The 17,328-nt window shown below is 41.5% G+C and overlaps 2 protein-coding genes across 3 annotated transcripts in view; one reads left to right on the forward strand and one right to left on the reverse strand.

Annotated features, from left to right (window-relative positions):
- Window positions 1-1,688: 1,688 nt before the first annotated feature.
- On the reverse strand, window positions 1,689-15,983 carry STX11 (syntaxin 11). Of its 2 annotated transcripts, none has more exons than XM_061378580.1 (2): window positions 15,855-15,983; window positions 1,689-4,041 (listed from the first exon to the last, which is right to left on the reverse strand). In XM_061378580.1, exon 2 carries the CDS (start codon window positions 4,034-4,036, stop codon window positions 3,170-3,172), a length of 867 nt encoding a protein of 288 aa, XP_061234564.1. In that variant the 5' UTR covers window positions 4,037-4,041; window positions 15,855-15,983; the 3' UTR covers window positions 1,689-3,169. The 2 variants fall into 2 exon arrangements, with proteins under 2 accessions (XP_061234564.1, XP_061234565.1); XM_061378581.1 differs by lacking the exon at window positions 15,855-15,983 and adding an exon at window positions 6,701-7,286.
- MRPL18 (mitochondrial ribosomal protein L18) overlaps window positions 15,950-17,328 on the forward strand; it is a 323,272-nt gene continuing 321,893 nt past the window's right edge. Inside the window, exon 1 of the mRNA XM_061378582.1 lies at window positions 15,950-15,954. The gene's annotated coding sequence lies outside the window, so the exon portion shown is untranslated. The remainder of the gene's footprint in view (window positions 15,955-17,328) is intronic.

The following is a 17,328-nucleotide window of genomic DNA, read 5'->3' on the forward strand; positions in this document are numbered from 1 at the left end:
CAACCCTAAAAGCTAAACCCTTACTTTTTAACTACTTTCCCCTCAAACCCAGCTATAGGGTCAGCCACATGAAGGAAAATTAAAAAACAACCCATGGAATATGCCACATGTATCTCCATAGGAGTTGTGCTGACTTTCAGAGTGAAAAGGCAGCTTTCCTCAGAAAGCATGAAGATGTTTCATTCTGCAGTTTGTGTTATTAGTATGCTAACATATCATCAAGCTACTTTTATCATCTACTTCACTCATCCTGTGTGGCATGAGTCTTTGCAACTATAGTGTGATCAGCTTTTTTCAACAGTCTGTTTAACTGTGACCAGGCAAGTTTGTGGGCTGGCAACATTTCATTTCTTACACAACTGAGGGATAGAAAACCCCACATAGTATTAAGCAATGAATACATGTTTGCAAGGAAGAGAACCATTCCTTCAATTACTGGAAATAATTTTTTAAGTGCCTCTATTCACAATGTGACTTAAAAATAGTCAAAGGGTCTCAAGCTGGTATTTCAATCATTCTCAGTTTTTCCCTTGCAGCAACAGGCTGGAGAGAAGGTCTGCAATTACATTTTCCTCATGCTTTTGCTTTCTTTCCCTGCACCTCAAATCAGACTAAAGATTCAAGTATAAGCATTGCATATCTACTAATGAAATCATCAAGATCTCTCAGAACTGCCAGAATAGATTTTATTTTTTCTTGCAGTAGAGAATCATTTTAGAACATATCAAACTATTTTTTTCATGGGTTTTATAGGAAAAATTATAGTAAGTCTATCTCAATATGCAACACATTTGATTTACTGTGGCAGCAAATACTAGGAGGGCTTTTTTTAGGCACTGTTTAATCTCCTTTCATCAACTCAGAGATCAGTCCAGCAACTTTTAAACTAAAGTTTCATAATGCAAGAAGCTGCTCAGAGATGCTTATTCAATGTACAACACTCTGCACTTTCGGATTTTTTTATGAAATCTTTTATTCCACGTGTAGACATACATATGTGTAAAAAAGAAACCAACAAAAAATATATGTACACATTTCTATCAAAAGCATTGCTGAGTGCTAGAATATGCAGACAAAATGAAATACATATTTAGTTCCTCATTGATTCATGCCCACACGCTGACCCTTGGAGGTTCAGGGTGTTTCTCTACAGATGCACTGTTCCATTGACTTCCATTGGATGGCAATACCTATGGCGTAAATGACTTTGTCTTCTTGAGTAGCACCAAAGCTACTGGTAATGGTGCCATCTCAACACTCTCCTTTCTCCCACTTCAAGTTTGAACATGGGGTTGTTGGAGAGGTCCTCAGGGAAGCATAATACTGATATAATCAGGACATCACTGATTATCAAAATATCTTCTAGTTTAGAAGATTGGCATTCTTTATTCTTCCATGTTATCAGAAACAGGTGCTTCAGCAAAAGAGACTTTCAGTGCCTGAGAAGAGCTCTTTACTTGTGCAAAAAAGCCCATCTGGCTAAGAAGCATTTCCCACTAGGATATAAAAGCATGGAAGTTAAATTTATTTTGCTGGTTTTTTATATCAATACAAACAGTACAAAATGCGTGGGTGTTTTTTCACATATAAAATTAGTGTTCAAAAGATAGAAGAAAAAAGTTTCATTGTGATTCGTGCGGGAAGATGGCTATGCACATTTCCTGAGGAAAACTCCCAAATACAAAATATTTGAAATGTTTAAATATATTTATTAAAATAGGTACAAATAGGATCAGCAGTTTAAAAAAAAATCAGTAACTTCTGAAAAAAAAATGTCCTGCATTAATTCAAAGGACAGCAATAGATCACAGTGTATCAGGAAGCCACCTAGAAATATAATACTTGGAAAACCTCCAGAAGCAGGAGCTATAATCACTCACCAGACCTCATGAATACATGTTTCATGGACAACTTTCAGTGGTTTCCAGGGCTGCAATTTTTCTATTGCCTCCTCATATTCTAAATCTAGTTTGGCCAGATTCCCTTTACACAAAAGGAAATATTACTTTCAAGTTTGAAAAGAGCACTGAAATGACATTAAAATGTTGTTTTCTGTCTTCTTCGGGTGTTCGGAAGAAATATGTCTACTTTCTTCCCAGGTGGAGACTTCCTAATAGTGGGAGAAAAATCGTAGCTTTGTACAGTAAAATTGCATTTTAATAAATTTAATCCTTCATATTATTAAAAATAGACATAAAAAATCCATGTTAATTCTTATTAAAAGAATAGAAGTCTATTGACAGGATAATCCTTCCACTAAAATTGTTTGTGTGTATGTGCCAGCACAGGAAACCCTAAAATGCCTTCTCGATTCCCCAATAGTTATCTTCTTGCATGTGCTGCTGCAGAAGGCCACTGCATGCATCTCTTCTGGCTGAAGTGTTTATTGGCAGAAGAATGTATTAGAAGCATAAAAGCATGGCAGTTTTGAAACTGAGAGTGCAGAGAGTGGCTCAAGTTAAAAGTCGGTGAGATGCCTCGATGTTGCAGTGCTTCTAGTCACCTTGACGAAGTTGTGGATACTCAAAATCAAGAAAAGCAATCACTTGCGCACAAGCAGAGCAAAACGTGCATACTGTCATTTAAGGTGCAGTTACTTCTGTTGAGGTTCAGGTGGAAATCGAGTTGAAATAGAAATTAGTTCTGTGTCCTGTTCCTGCTATCAGGCTTGGTATTTTCTCAAATGGACAGAGTGAAAATCTGTTCAAGTATTTGCGTTGAGCAGGCTCCAAACTAGTTAAAATTGAAACCTGATTCTGTGGTGTATTGTGTCTCCCCAGGCGGCAAGGCTGCACCACCTGCAGAGTCACTTAGACAATAAAGTTACTTCTTGAAATTTCTCATCTTCCCTAGGCTGAGTTATCAGCCCGTCATTCATTTCTCTTTGCTGCTTATCTGAAACAAGTATCGCTGCAGAGATCTTCTTGCACTTCCAGTTAAACCAACAGAGTACATTTCAATTAAAAACAGATTAAAAATAGTTTTATCAACATTTCTAGGAGGCCTCAAATAGAACAGCCTTCAGCATGTTTAGTTAAAAAACAATGAACAAATTCAACTGCAAAATAGTCCCCCATTTCTAGGGGTTGTCATTAGAAAAAAAGTCACTGGAATGAATGCCTGATTTTGAAGACATTCAGGTCAGTCTGTGATAGCTTCAGTGGGATAGTCATTTTCTGCAGCAGGATAAGCAGCAGCAGAGGATTGTTATGAGGGGGTGTTTTCTTCTGTATTCCAAAGCTTTTTTCACTTGCTCTTTAGCTTCTCCTACATAGTCCTCGACATTTTGCATATTTATCTCAATGACGTCAAAGGTGTCCGCCTGTTCCTCCACTAGTAGGGCCACCTGCAGAAAGAGCTCATGAACTTCCTTGATACGACCTTCTAACTTCACAAGCTCCTTATGACGTGTCTCAATCTCATTCAAGGCTGAGCGAGCCCCCTTAACTTCTGACAAGAGATTCTCAGAGAAGACATCCCACTTGCCTTGCTCAATCATCTCCTCAATCTGGTTGCCAGAAACATCTTTGCCCATTATCTCTAGTTGCCGCTGAATTCGAATCTTGCAGTTCTCTCGTTGGTTCATCTCTGCTGCATTGTATTCAAACATGGCTCCCTGAAATGAGTGCATGAGGTCAACGTAGTGGTTCTTTGCTACCCTGGCAATAACAGACATAGCCCCATATTTTGTTACTGCATCTTCACAGAAATCTCTCATTATGTGAAGTTTCCTGTGGATGCTTTCTCCACGGGCCTTAATGTCTCTGGCAATACAATTAGTATCTCGTTTGATGCTACTAAGACGGCGCATAGAAGTAAGAAAGCGGTTATTTTGCTTTCTGAGCCGCTTCACATCCTCTTTTAGATAGTCATTTTCTGTCCGGATGTTCTCTATGTCGTTATGGAGAATTTCCAAGGCATAATCAGTCTCATAAAGCAGAACATCGTGGAGTGAATTTTCATCATCCTGACTTTCAGTAAACTCTTGGTTGTGTAACCTGGCTAATTCATGCAGCTCGTTTAGCCGGTCTTTCATCCTGGCTATAAACAGAGGAAGAGAAAGAAAGAAGTTTAAAGTAAATAAAATACTGGTTTATAAGTGTTAAAAGTTCATAACTAATAACTATATCATAGAATACCTTGAGCTGGCAAGCACCAGTAAGGATCACAGATAACTACATCAAAGGTAACCAAAATATCAATTTTTAATTTGTTCATTGTATGTTTTACATTGATGGATCTCAGATACAAAACACTGGTGCTAGAACCCTCTTCTAGGAACTACAACACTTAGGATCCAAAAAAGTTCAAGAGACAAGACAACAAATCCTGAAGACAAATCCAAAAGTTCGATTAGACAGTTCTCCCCCACCGCAAATGCTTAGTCTTTCACTTGGAGAAAAAACCAAACTCTTGAACAAATGATAGAAAGCCTTCAGCTATCAATACGTGTAGATGTGTTATTAACTGAATGCTTCCCACTGCTGCTCATTAGAGAACTCTCCTTTAGATCTTGACCCTTCATTATATCAACTGCCTCAAATGTCACAGGTCCTCTGCCGTTAAGCTTGCTTGTCCTGAGGAAAGACTAGGAAGCGTCTCAGAGCCAGAAATGGCATTTAGGGGTAGCACAGGGAAAAAAAGTTTTGAGAAATAGTGTGAAAGTATCAAGGTAGGATAAATAAACAGATAGCTAGATAGATAGATAGATAATCAAGGTAGGGTAAATAAAGAAATTATTAATTAATTAATTAATTAATTAATAAGGCAAAGGCACATTTAGGGCCTCCAGATGCAACCACTGACCATAGAGTACCAAGCATCAGACAAAACAAAGTGCTAGCAGCATTTTGTAAGCAAAACCATCCACCCAACCATTTTTTTCTATATGATGGTAACATCCTACTGGAGGAATAAAGTAACACCATTGTTACAGACCAGGATGTTTTCTGTGTGTTTGCTTCACATGTACTTAACTACATGTACTTAACTACTTAACTTGTAACAATCGTACAAATGTCATTAAAAAAACAAAGCAGAAGTCTCATTTAAGTACGTTTAAGCTGGAAACTTCCCATCACAAAAGCTGTATCTCCCATGACCATTTAAATTAGTAAGAAAAAGAACCATGTTAAGAATCAGCACCAAACAGGACATGTCTAGATCTCTGTGTCTGCAGGATTCATTTTTGGTTTCCCAGGAATTAAAGTATCTTCACAACATTTACAAACATGCTACTGCCATGAACAATGCATCCCTTCATCGAATCAGCAGTTATTCCCAGGTTAAGAAAAGTCACATGTCTACATGCCCCAGGAGAATAGGCCTAGATCTAATGTGAATTAAAACTGCAAGTTTATAATCAGTTTCATGGGATCGTTCAACGTGTTAAAGACATTAGGGAGGAGATGGGAAAGATTCCATCACAGGTACAGCCCCCTGGGCTCATATAGTTCATTGTGGGGTATATGCTGGTTTTGAGAAGCATCCAGATTAGGATCACATTTACATAGAAGCAAACAAGTGAATTTCAACTTAAACCATTTCTTTTTCAAGCAATGTAGATCAATAAAGTCCATTAATATCCTGACAAAATAGCCTTCTTTCAGGAATCTACACATGTAATATAATTGAATTTAAAACATAAGCCACATAGATTCAACTCACAATGCTCATCTGACTGCATTCATGACTCTTACTGCCTTCCCTAAAGCTGACAATCCTACTTCTAGCCTTATCCTTGAACTGTCATGTGCTGTGTTCAGCAATTTATTCTTTTTGTGTTTACCATCTACATTTAACAGCACACAATATTTTTTATGACTTTAAAATGACAGTCCACAGCAGCAAGATGCCATTTGGGTAAACTAACTCATGTGAGTGCAGGACTATGTTGCCTTTGTGCTTACCATTCCCTGAACTTGAGAAAAACTGTATTTCATAAGCCTTTCTTCCACAGAGAGCAGACTGACAGCTGGATCAACAATAATTACATTTTATTGTTTGTGCTTGAAAAACACAAACAGAAAAACACACTAAGAGCTGCCATGTAATAAACTCATGATTTTGTAGGAGTAGGTATACCCTTCCTTCTCTCTACCCTGAAAAGTGTAAATTGCAACTTGCCTTTCTCACCCACAACTATATAAGGGTGATGGATTAAAAAAAACATAGGAAGAAATGGAGAAGGAAACACATGGTAATTCACAACAAGAAGATACTAATGTTGTAGTCAGTTCATGTGTATACTAATTCTGCAGTATCTCTATAAAAATAATGTGGGGTTTTTTTAATATAACATGAAAGGTTAAAAAGTCAAGCATTAAAAGAAAAGTAAGGAGCTGCCAAGTGTAGCCTCAGACCATGGTGTTACCTACACACAGGAAGATCATGTAGTTAAACACTGGCCTATGTCCTTTCACTTCCATTAAGTCTCTGCCTACAGTCTGCGTGTGCTGAATGAAACTTGCACAACATAAAGGGATAATCTTACTTACTATGTTACTACTGTAAATTTCCTCAGGGATTTCTCCTGTGATATCTCTGGAAAGCTCCATAAGCTCATAGCAGTCTTTTGGGGAAGGCAGACCTACGACCCCATCTACAGACACAGGTTTCAGCCCAGAGTGATTAAGGACAACATTATGACTTTTGATGAGTTATGATGCCCACTTGAGACCTGAAGCACAGTTTTTCATACCTGGTACATTCAGAAGTCAGCTCTTTCTGACTTTGGTCACTGCTGCAAGCCTTGGGGACTTCACCAAGTAAGCTGGTAAAGTAACAAGCTGGACATCAGTGAATGAACACACGGATTGAGGCCACGTGTGAGAAGCTTGTCTCCAGTGATATGTACAGCATCACTCACAACTTCCGTGACCAGTAGAGCCAGTAGAATCCAATTCTAAATGTGAATAGAAGAATCAAATTATAGTTGCACTGAGAATCTTTAACCTGGAGTTTTCCTGTTTCTATGTGCTTAGCTCTAAAAGTTACATTATTTGAAACTACATACCAAAGCTTACTTTCAAGGTAGTCAACATTAGGATTTTTTAACTCTGCACTGAGGACCTGTACCCATAAGGGTAATGGCTCCTAACCAAAGGATGCCACCTCTTCAAGCCTGACTTCAGAGTCCTGCAAAATCAGGGACTTTTGGACATCTTTTATTCTCCCCAGGTCCTGTTGCTTTCCCTATGTTTCTAAAGTTCACCACCTAGCCAGATTCCCACTTTACCTTCCCATTTTCAAGATGCTTTTCCTTATCTGCATAGATTTCCTGGACAGGATGAGGGACAAAAAAAAAAAAAAAAAAAAAAAAAAGACTTTCTGCCTGTACTTCAGACTTTCTGCCTGTACTTCAGCATCGTATTAGGCCACAAACACCACAAATTGCAGAGGACACAATTCAACAGCTATTCAGCTTTGTGCCATAGCATGCTAAATTACGCTGTGGGTAAGCATTTGCAATATTTACAAAAAAAAATCTGTGAGGTTCACAAAAATGTTTAGATTTCAACTTTCTTGAGCACCTTTAGTTCAAGGAACACAGTAGATTTATTTGGGACACTTACAAACTGCTGCTTTGAGAAACTCATAATTTGACAAAATTTTAGGAGTTTTACATAAGAAAAACAGCAGGCTCAGATGCAGTGCCACCACAGAGGTCTTTCCCAGCTTCAAAGTCCCATTTCAAACACAGGGGAACCAGAGCTTCCCAAGAGAGGAGAGTAACTTCCAAGCATTCCTTTGATAGTGTCAGGGACAAAACTGATACTAAAGAGATGAAACAAATGCACAAACAAGCATGGGAAAGGAGGGGGGAACAGATATCTGAAAAATTTCAGCTTAATGGATCAGCATTTAGAAAGGTTGACCTCCTTTATCAGATACTGTTGTTAGAAAAGTTTACATCTGCTTACACTAGCATTGCTTTGCCATTACATAGCATTGCTTGCCATTAAAACAGCAATGTATTAATATATAGTGCACTACTAGTTGTTAAGGATAATCTCAGCGCTAATTCTTTAAAATAAGCAACAATCTCTCTTTTCATATAGGGCCTGGCACAGCAGTATCAGTTGGGCTCCCAGGCTAGAAAGCATCTCTGCAGAGAAAGACGTTGGTGTGCCGGCGGACATCAAGTTGAACATGAGGAAGCAATGCGCCCTTGTGGCAATGGAGGCCAACAGCATCCTGGGCTGGAGTAGCAACAGTGGTGAAGTGACCCCCACCTGAGAGTCCACATCTGGAGTGCTGTGTGGGTGCCGGGGCTCCCCAGCACAAGAGACATGGATACACTGGGGTAAGCCCAGGGGAGGACACCAAGGTGGTCAGAGGTGCTGAAGCACTTGATTGGTGTACGAGGAGAGGCTGAGACAGCTGGGAATGTTCAGCCTGGAAAACAGGAAGCTTAAGGGAGAACTTGTTGCACCAACTGCAATGCAAGGGAAGACCCTTCATGGAGATGTACAGCGGCAGCACACGAGGGAACAGACCCAAGTGAAAACAAGGGAAAAGCCAGCTACATAGTAGGGGAAAAAGGGGAAAAAAACCGCAAAACAACCAACTCCCAAACTTTCAAAAACAGTAGAAAAGGTGCCAGGAGAAGTTTTGGAATCTGCATCCTTGAAGATACTCAAAACTCTACTGGACATGACCCTCACCAACCTAACTACCTGTGTGTGTTTTGAGGGGGGCTGGATTATACAACATCCAGAAGTCAAGTCCAGATTGTTCTTGTACTCAGCTTTACATCAGAAGTTGGTGAATTTGACCATGAGTGCTAAATATTTAGCACTTATTTCTTTAACACAGGTTTATTTAAGATACAGCTAACACATTAGAATATCAAAACACCAACTGCTCTGTATTCTGGAATAACAGCCCCAAGAGTATAAATACCTTAGTTCTCAGAGTGCGTTTTAATAGATTAGCTGCTAGTTTGATTTTCTTCTAAAATACTGTGCATATTCAAACTGGAACATACCCATCCATCTTTGTATTTTTGAGCTAGCTAAATCTATCCCTGTAAAAACCAGGTTCCTTCTGCAGTCCATCATGGTGTGTACACCCAACCATACACTCTCACACACAGGAAATACAGGCTCAGTAATGACTGTAGAGGTTACAACTTTAAAACCAGACACGCACCAAGTACATACAGTCAGCTGAGGACGTGTTCAGTACTCTTCATGTTGGCATGCTACTTCTTGGTATTAATTACCATAATGACTAGCACTCCCATGATGCATGAGAAAGACATGAGCTGTCCTGTTAGACTGCAGCCCATACAACTCTGTGTGATACGGGATTTCAGATGGGAAAGGAAAATCTTACTGTGAAAATCTGTACCTGTGCATACACCTAAAACACTTTTCTGTTAGCCTAACACACATACCAATAGGAGTCCTGAAGAGCATACTTGCATTGCTATGCTAATGTTATCAACATAGAAATAACATAAAGGTGAAAAGTTATTTCTGTAGAAACAAAAGAGTTGCACACCTTTATTTCAGCTTTGACATTTGTATATCTTATCCACACCTCAGTTTGGGAACAAACGGTGAAATAAAGCTGCAGTTTCAGCATGTCATCCAAATTTCATCACAGTTTATGTATTTTCTATTTACTGCACTCATAAAAGGCAGCTGCTAGTTAACATCAGCTTGTGGATTACCAGAAGTCTAGTCAGTAATCATTCTGATCCTTGAGTAGGGCTTTACAAGATGAAGCTTTCACTTCAGTTGAAGTGGCCTATCTGAGGAACAACAGATACTTCAAAAGAAGCCAGTTAAAAATAATTTATCATCTCAGCAATTCTCTTGCTCAGAAGGAAGAAGTCCTTTTGTGCTCCACTACAAACCCACATGGCTTGTCCTGTCTCTGAATGACATGTGCTCTTGGTTGGATAACACATAATAGATGTGACCCAAGAAACAAGTGGTGAACAACTGGGAAATAACCACCTCCTAAGCAGAATTACTTCATTGCCAAGTGTGCATCAGCACATTCCAGTAATTTCCTATACTATCTGTAGAGGATGCAGTATTGATGGAAATCCACTCAGATGGACTAGCTAAGTCGAATACACTCTATTACAAAGAAACAGTGTGCTGCTGTGGCAGCAAAAATTCAAGTCCTATATAGCTAAAAGAAGTGTTAAATGCAGCTGAAACCATTCATTTAGGAGTTGGAATCTCAAATTTAATCATAATTTTCTAGTATCTTTCTGTTTTGGAAACAGTGGTCTTAGACCAGATTTAGTAATTTTGCCTGCTATCTGTTGTCCAGTAATAGATTTGATAATGTTAATTAACTTGGAAAACAGACTATTGTTTACAATAGGTTTTCCTCTTTCCACATGAGCTTCTAATTGGCTCACAGCAGAATTCTAGTCATCTCTTCAGACTAAATTCCCTGATTTCCCAATCATGCCCATCATTGGTGGAACAGCAGGCTTGAATTTCTCAAATTTCTTTTTTCTTTCTTTTCATCTATGGGACCTTAAGGAAACACCAGAAATCATAATCTAATTATTAGGATAGATTCCCTTCTGGAGCTGTTTTAAGATCATATCTGTATATAAACTCCAATATTAAGAACTATGACAGAGATCAGCATTTCAAAATCTTTCTGTAGCTGCAGTGAAAGGAACTTATCTTCTCTGGAGTTTCTTGGATTGGGCAATGTTTAAAAATAGACAAAATATATTCAGGGCAAGAAGCTGCAAATCTATTTGAAGACTAATAGACACTACCCACTTCATGTTGTTGTCAACGACTGCATACAGCAGGATACCTCCTGTATACTTTCAGTCACCCTAGTGAGAAATGTATGCAATTACAAATGTCTTATGGCAGGTTTGTTTTTCCAAAAGCTTACATGAAGTGTCCACTTCTCTATTTGTTCTAGGACAAGTTATTTATTCTTTGCAGGCTATTTCTGCAGTTGCCAGAAGTCTCCAGTGGTTCCTTTCCTACTTTAAAGTCTAGGAAAGGCCTAGAGGGAAAAAATTTGCATTTGAATAGCTTGTTGCCTCAAACTTAAAATAATGAGGTAATAATTGCTTGAATATCGATAGCTTTGAAGGGCCTTTGACTTCATTCAGTTTCTTTACCAGTACTCAGTCTCTTCCACATATGATAGCATACTACAAATTCAAGGATCTAGGGTGCATCTTGTACTTCCCAATGTGGTTAACCATCTTGCTGCTTTCCATAGACTGGTCATCAGATTTTGCAGACATCAATATCAAAACTAGGCTGTACTAGGGCAGCAGACAAAAAACTTTCTCCACCTTCAGTAGATGGCCAACTGAAAAGTGTTAAGTCTTCACTTGCGTTGTTTGAACCCTTCCCAAAACTGGGAACTCTCTCCAGCAGTCATCATACTTCTGTGTACAAATGGAAGTTAAGGACAGGAAAGGCTAATGCACATCCCAAATTTAGCCACTTCCTTTTCATAAGGATGCTAAAATCAGAATATATAGTTATATATTCTATTATATATATAATATACAGTTAGCAACTGCAGACATTGAAAACCTGCTAAATCCTTGGAATCCTTGAGACCTGTGAGCTGACTCCAGTCAGTTTTAACGTGCACAGCTTGCCAAAAAAAAACAGAACAACATTACAAAAAAGTATCCGGACGTGCACGGGATTGTATTTTACTCAGAGGTGAGAAAACCAATCCCACATCACTCTTCATTCATTGTTTTCCAATACATATAATGTGCTTTAGGCTGAGTACTGCAGCATGCCCATCCTTCCTGCCATAGGGAGCACTAAGGTCTTCAGGTAAAAATGACCTGGAGGCTAGGGGAGCAAAAACTGTACCTCCATGGCTTGGCAAATGGTTAAGAGAGAACCATGCCACTCACATAAACAGTGAGATAGCCATCCATGTATTTCTTGGCAATTACTACAGCTTGGGATCATTACAAGTCACTGTGCAAGGAAATCACACGATGCGCGCACAGGCAGGCAGTGCTGTCACTACAGTGCTGTGAGTACATACATTATCTAATTAATTACTTCAGCTTCCCTGAAATACATTGGCTCAGCGAAATAGTTACATACATACCACATTTATGTAACTACTATTGCTACCACGCAGTGGTATTTATAAGTGATTAAGACATTATGCTGGCATCCAGTTAGAAATACGAGGCTGCATGTGATCATCAGTCAGAAGCAACACGTTCTACAGACGTTTTTAAATCAGCACAACACTATTACTTTTTAAAATACACACATATTTAAAGCTTGTAATGCAGTGTTAATATCTGAGATTAAATGCTCTTTAAAAAATCTCTTTAACAGTAAATACAGGATGTTTTATTGGTATTTGTTCATGTGGGCCAGTACACATGAGGCTCAGTTTGGGATCCTACTGCAAAATCTACACAGCTATAACTGGACCAAAATAGTTTTAGTCAGGAAATAACCCCACAGCCACAGATACATACCCACAGCTCAGCCCCAAGACATGTCAGGCGCTGGCAGGCTTTATGGCAATTACTTGACATATTTTGCAGCTCATGGGTGTTTACAGGCCTGTTCAAGGTACCAGACAATTTGAGACAATATATAGATTAGGGACACATCAGCCAGTGGTACTCAGAGAACGTGTTCCTGACTGGGCATATACAAAGCTCAAGCAAGATCTATTCCTGCTTTCAAAAATAAGTGATTTGACACTAACACATATATGGCACAGAGGGAAGGTGTAGCCGGAAAAGCTTAGAGTTCAGCACTGTCTGGGCTTCTGTAAATATTTTCCAGGAATAATCTTGGCAATTAACATGTTAACTGTCATAGCAGATAAAGCAAAAGCTGCACACATGATAAGCCTTCTGAAGTTAAGAGATGTGACATCTTTCCCTCTTGATAAACTACAGAAATACAGTCTAGATGAGAAGTGCTGAACACTTAGTATGATAGGCCAGATGAGATACTAAGATGCTCGAACACAATCAGCAGAAGCTATCAAAACAGATGCAGAAACTGCAGAACTGCATTGCTCCCCTCACGCAGAGTTCCCCCACTCCCCAGGAAGGGGTTCCCAAGAGACAGCTCTAGGCAGGAGCAGTGCTGCTGCTCCTCTCTGAGAATGATGCTTCTTACTGGAGATGGCTCTCATGGACAGCAAGTTTTGGGGGCAGCCCAAAATGCAAGTGTAACCAGAAATGGCTTCTCTGCAAAACTGCAAAGAAGTGGTAACCCTGCATTTGGTGCTGAGATGAGCTTATTTGCTCAAATTAACACTGCCTCAGTAATTTCTGACCAGGCACTCTCATCCCTGCACTACAGGGATGACCAAAGAGTCAAAGCAAATCAGGGGGACAAGTAAAAGATAATGGAAAATGTATCTGTTCCAGCACCTTCATGTTTGACACAGTAGTTGTCTTCGCACTGTCAGAACTGCTTTTGCATATATGCCAGCATTGTGATGGGTTTCTGTCACACTCAGAGGTTATCTGTATTTCCATTAGCAACTTGGAGTGTGGAACCAAATATAAGCCTTTACAGTCTCCAGGTGACACTGGACTGGAAGGGAGCAGAAGCAAGCATTTGCTGTCAGAATTATATTGGCACGTAAGAAAAATACCAACAAAAAATAAAAGGAAATTCAATAGAGATGAGCCTGGTACAGTTCATTTAGAAGAAATTATTCACATAGATTTACGTAGTAGGGAACACCTAGTTCCTGGTAGCAGGGAAGCATTGATGGGGTTATAGATGACTGCAAGCCAAAAAACCAAATTCACAATATAATGCCACTGTAAAAAAAGAAACATGTCTTATATGAGAGGTGGCATAGGAAGGACTGGTTTTAATGTGCTTGGCATAGGTAAGGCCTTAGTTGGAATACTGCATCCTGTTCCCATTATCACACTGGGAAAGTGGAGCATACTGAGAGTTGTCTCCAAATGGTTTAGAAAATACAGCCCTGGAGGAAGGGGAGTTGAAGGACCTATGTTCATTGCACGCAGAAGACCAGGGAGAGAGACACAGCACTGCAATGTATAAAAGATTTCTCTCTTACAGAAAGAGAAATGATCAGTTTGTTCTCTGTGTTGGCACTGGAAACATGAAGTAATCCATTTGTTTCACACAAGATCCATGTTGAGCTAGCTGCTCCCAGTCTCACTGTGTCCAGCACACTGTATGTGTGATGACAGGTGAGCACAGGCCCACTGCCTATGCTGGGGAGCAATGTGGATGACTCTTTTCACCCAGCAGATTCTCCTCCCTCTCTATTATCTGCATCACAACAGCTACCATTTTTCCTTTTGGAGCAGACCTTGGTTACTGTTATAATGGAAGGCATCTCAGGCATGAAGCCTAACCCCACAGCACCAAAATCTCCATGACTGTGACATATAATACGCAGTTGTGTGTTCCACAGCATCATGTTTATCTGCAGTGCCCAGATGACAGTTATCACATTATCCCCATTTTAATGTCTCAAGAGATCTTATTCACCATGCTTCATGAAGATCTCTTATGAGAACAGAGGTTCACTTGCTGTTTTAGTCTCAACCAAAACACCAGATATGTTTGCCATCTGACCTACTGTGCAATTTCAGTTCAGAGCAGTGGTCATACAAGGCAGCCAATGAAAAAATCAAGACGAGAAAAAGGCAATCAGAAGTGTTGGGCATCTAAACCATCCTTTCTTAAGGATGATCTTTATTCTGTTTGTCTGTTAAACCTTTGAATAATAAAACAAAAAGCTATGGCCATCTTGTAGTCTCACCACTTCAATATAAAAAAAAAATTAAATCATTTAAATAGCAAGTAACACCACTGGTAAGAAAGCAGCATCCTTCAAATTGCATTCTCCTCTTACAAAGTCATATATTGCCCTTTTGACACCTGACAGTTTAAAAAAATGGTTCCTAAAATACCATCTAAAGAACAGGAACAAGAAGTGTGAATGTCCGTTTTAGGCCAGTGTTACTCTTCTAGTCATTTCCTTTCCTGGTATCACACAGTTACATACATTTATCTCAGACATACACAAGTACGAATTCTTCTTGGCAGGAAAGGGAATGAATATCAGTTAATAGGAAGCAATCAAAGAATGGCTGCTTTTGCACCCACTCACAGATCTGGCCATGATAATGCCCAAGAAGGGGTAAAAGCGATTATAGTTTGCTTCTAAACCCGAATTTCTTCAAAATGTGCTCTGGAGCTATTCATAACCATATGTGAGCACTATTAATGAAATGTTAATACTCGCTAAGCCAGGCAAACGAGGCAGACAGAAGTGTAGATGCCTGTTCGGACTAGATGAGGAGACTCATATTTGAAGGTGCCATTGGTTTTCCCCCATCCTGCACAACTCCAGCTACCCCTTTCACCTCTTTTGAGGGACCAGAGCTATCCGACGGCAGACAAGGTGCCTCTGGACCCAAAAGCCCGAGTCCCATCCCCTGCCGCCAGGCTTCAGACTTCCCCTCTCGACTCCTATGGGGCAGTTTCCTTTACTCTTACGCAAAACCAAGGTGCAAGGCTCTCTGAAAGTCCCGCGGCTCCTCCCGCCTCGCCGGCTGCGCTGGACCGGCTGCCGAGCACTGGCCGCGCACCGGGACTCGCCCCGACAGCGGGGGAACGGATGGGCTGCCCACCACTGCCGGAGTCCGGCGCAGAGCTGCCCTCCCTCCGTCCCGCAGCAGCTGAGGGCGGGTCGGCGCCCGCGAACTCCAGCTTATGCTGAGCGGCGCCCGTGGGCACGCCAGGGCTCTCGTCTCGGGAGATAACAGCGGCGTGCCCGGGCTGAGGGACCCCAGCATGACCCCGAGGAAAGCGCCGCTCGCCCTCCCCGGCCCTGCAGGTACTTACCCCGGGCAGTGCAGTGCAGTGCAGTGCAGTGCAGTGCAGTGCAGTGCAGCGCAGCGCAGCGCAGCGCAGCGCAGCCCGGCCGCCCCGTCCCGGCTCCCCACTCTACTCCTGGGACTCGCTGCAGCGCAGCGCCCGCGCCGTCGAAGGAAGCGCTAGTCCCCGGGCAAAGTCCCGCCCCCACCACTCTGCTCGCCCTCCTATTGGCTGCGAGAGGCGGGTTTATTTGCATAGCGGCGCCCCGCCCCTGCCGTCAAGGAGGATGGTGGGGCTGTACACCGTGCCCCCTTCCTCCTCCTCTTCCTCCCCCGTCTCGTCGGGCGGCGCTGTGCTCACGCTGCTTCCTACCGGGGCATGGAGGGGAAAGTCCGCCCCGAGTGTGATGGGAAGCGTGAGTGCGACGTGGTTGCCCCGTTTCTTTGCCGTCGGCCCCATAGACGCCCCTGCTTTATCTTGCCCCGCCTGGCTGCCAGGGGGTGAGGGGGCGGTTTGGGGATGCAGTGAGGCACGGGGTGGGCAAGGAGCTAAACCCGAGGGAGAGTAAGAGGAGAGGGCAAGGGGCAGCCGCCGCTCTCAGAAGGGCAGGGGCATATCCTGTCCCGTCCCATCCTCCCGTCGTGCTGGTCCCCGTCCCGTCCCGGCGCCCCCCGCTGTTTGATGCAGCAACGTCTGTCCAGTCCTGCTGGCTTCAGACGTGCGTGGTAAAATAGGACGTTAAAGGACTTGCTGGGAACGTAGTTCAAACAAGTAGCTGTGGTTCACTGTGGGCAAGAGAAGGTGTGCTCTTCGCTAAGTACTTCAGGGTAGGGGTCAAATTTAGCCCATATTTGGGTGATAGCTTTGACCATTGCTGGAAAAAAAAAACACCACCACTTACCCATCACAAACAAAACAAAATAAAACAAAAACTTAAGCAATAAGTAAGCACTTGCGTTAACAATCAGCTAAAAATATACCTAGAGAGTGGCTCTTTCTCCTTGAAAAATCCAAGACTGTACTGCAGGGTTCTTCCATGTGGAATCTTTGCAGGGATTTTTCTCTTACACCTTGCTGCTGGTGCTGAATTTAAAACTACCTGAAAGCCTTGAATGATGAGTGGGTTTTGTCTTCACTTCCAGGCTTCTGCTTTGTGAGACCAGCTGTGGCATCTGCAGATGGCCTCCTCTTTACCAGTGAAGCACAGAAAGAAAATGGTCCTTTGGTGGTGGTCATGCAAGTGCAGCTGAAAATAAAGCTGCATGTTAATGTCACTTCGCAGGTAATAAAAGGCGTAAGCTGTTTTGTACGGCATGGAGCAATAATCACAAATTAACCTGCTGTTGTTGCAGCACAGGCAGAACTATGGGTGCATTGATTAATATTTCTGATGATCCAGTAAAGAGCAAAGTGCTTGTCTAGGAATGTCTGGTATTGTCCCTATAATTTGTGAGGAGGGTACAGAAGACCAAATTGATGAGCAGCAAGTCTTCTCTGCTTC

This window comes from Neopsephotus bourkii, unplaced genomic scaffold (assembly GCF_033783945.1).
Source record: "Neopsephotus bourkii isolate Nb327-2 ecotype Australia unplaced genomic scaffold, CSIRO-AGI_Nbou_v1 NB_1767, whole genome shotgun sequence".
Taxonomy (NCBI): domain Eukaryota; kingdom Metazoa; phylum Chordata; class Aves; order Psittaciformes; family Psittacidae; genus Neopsephotus; species Neopsephotus bourkii.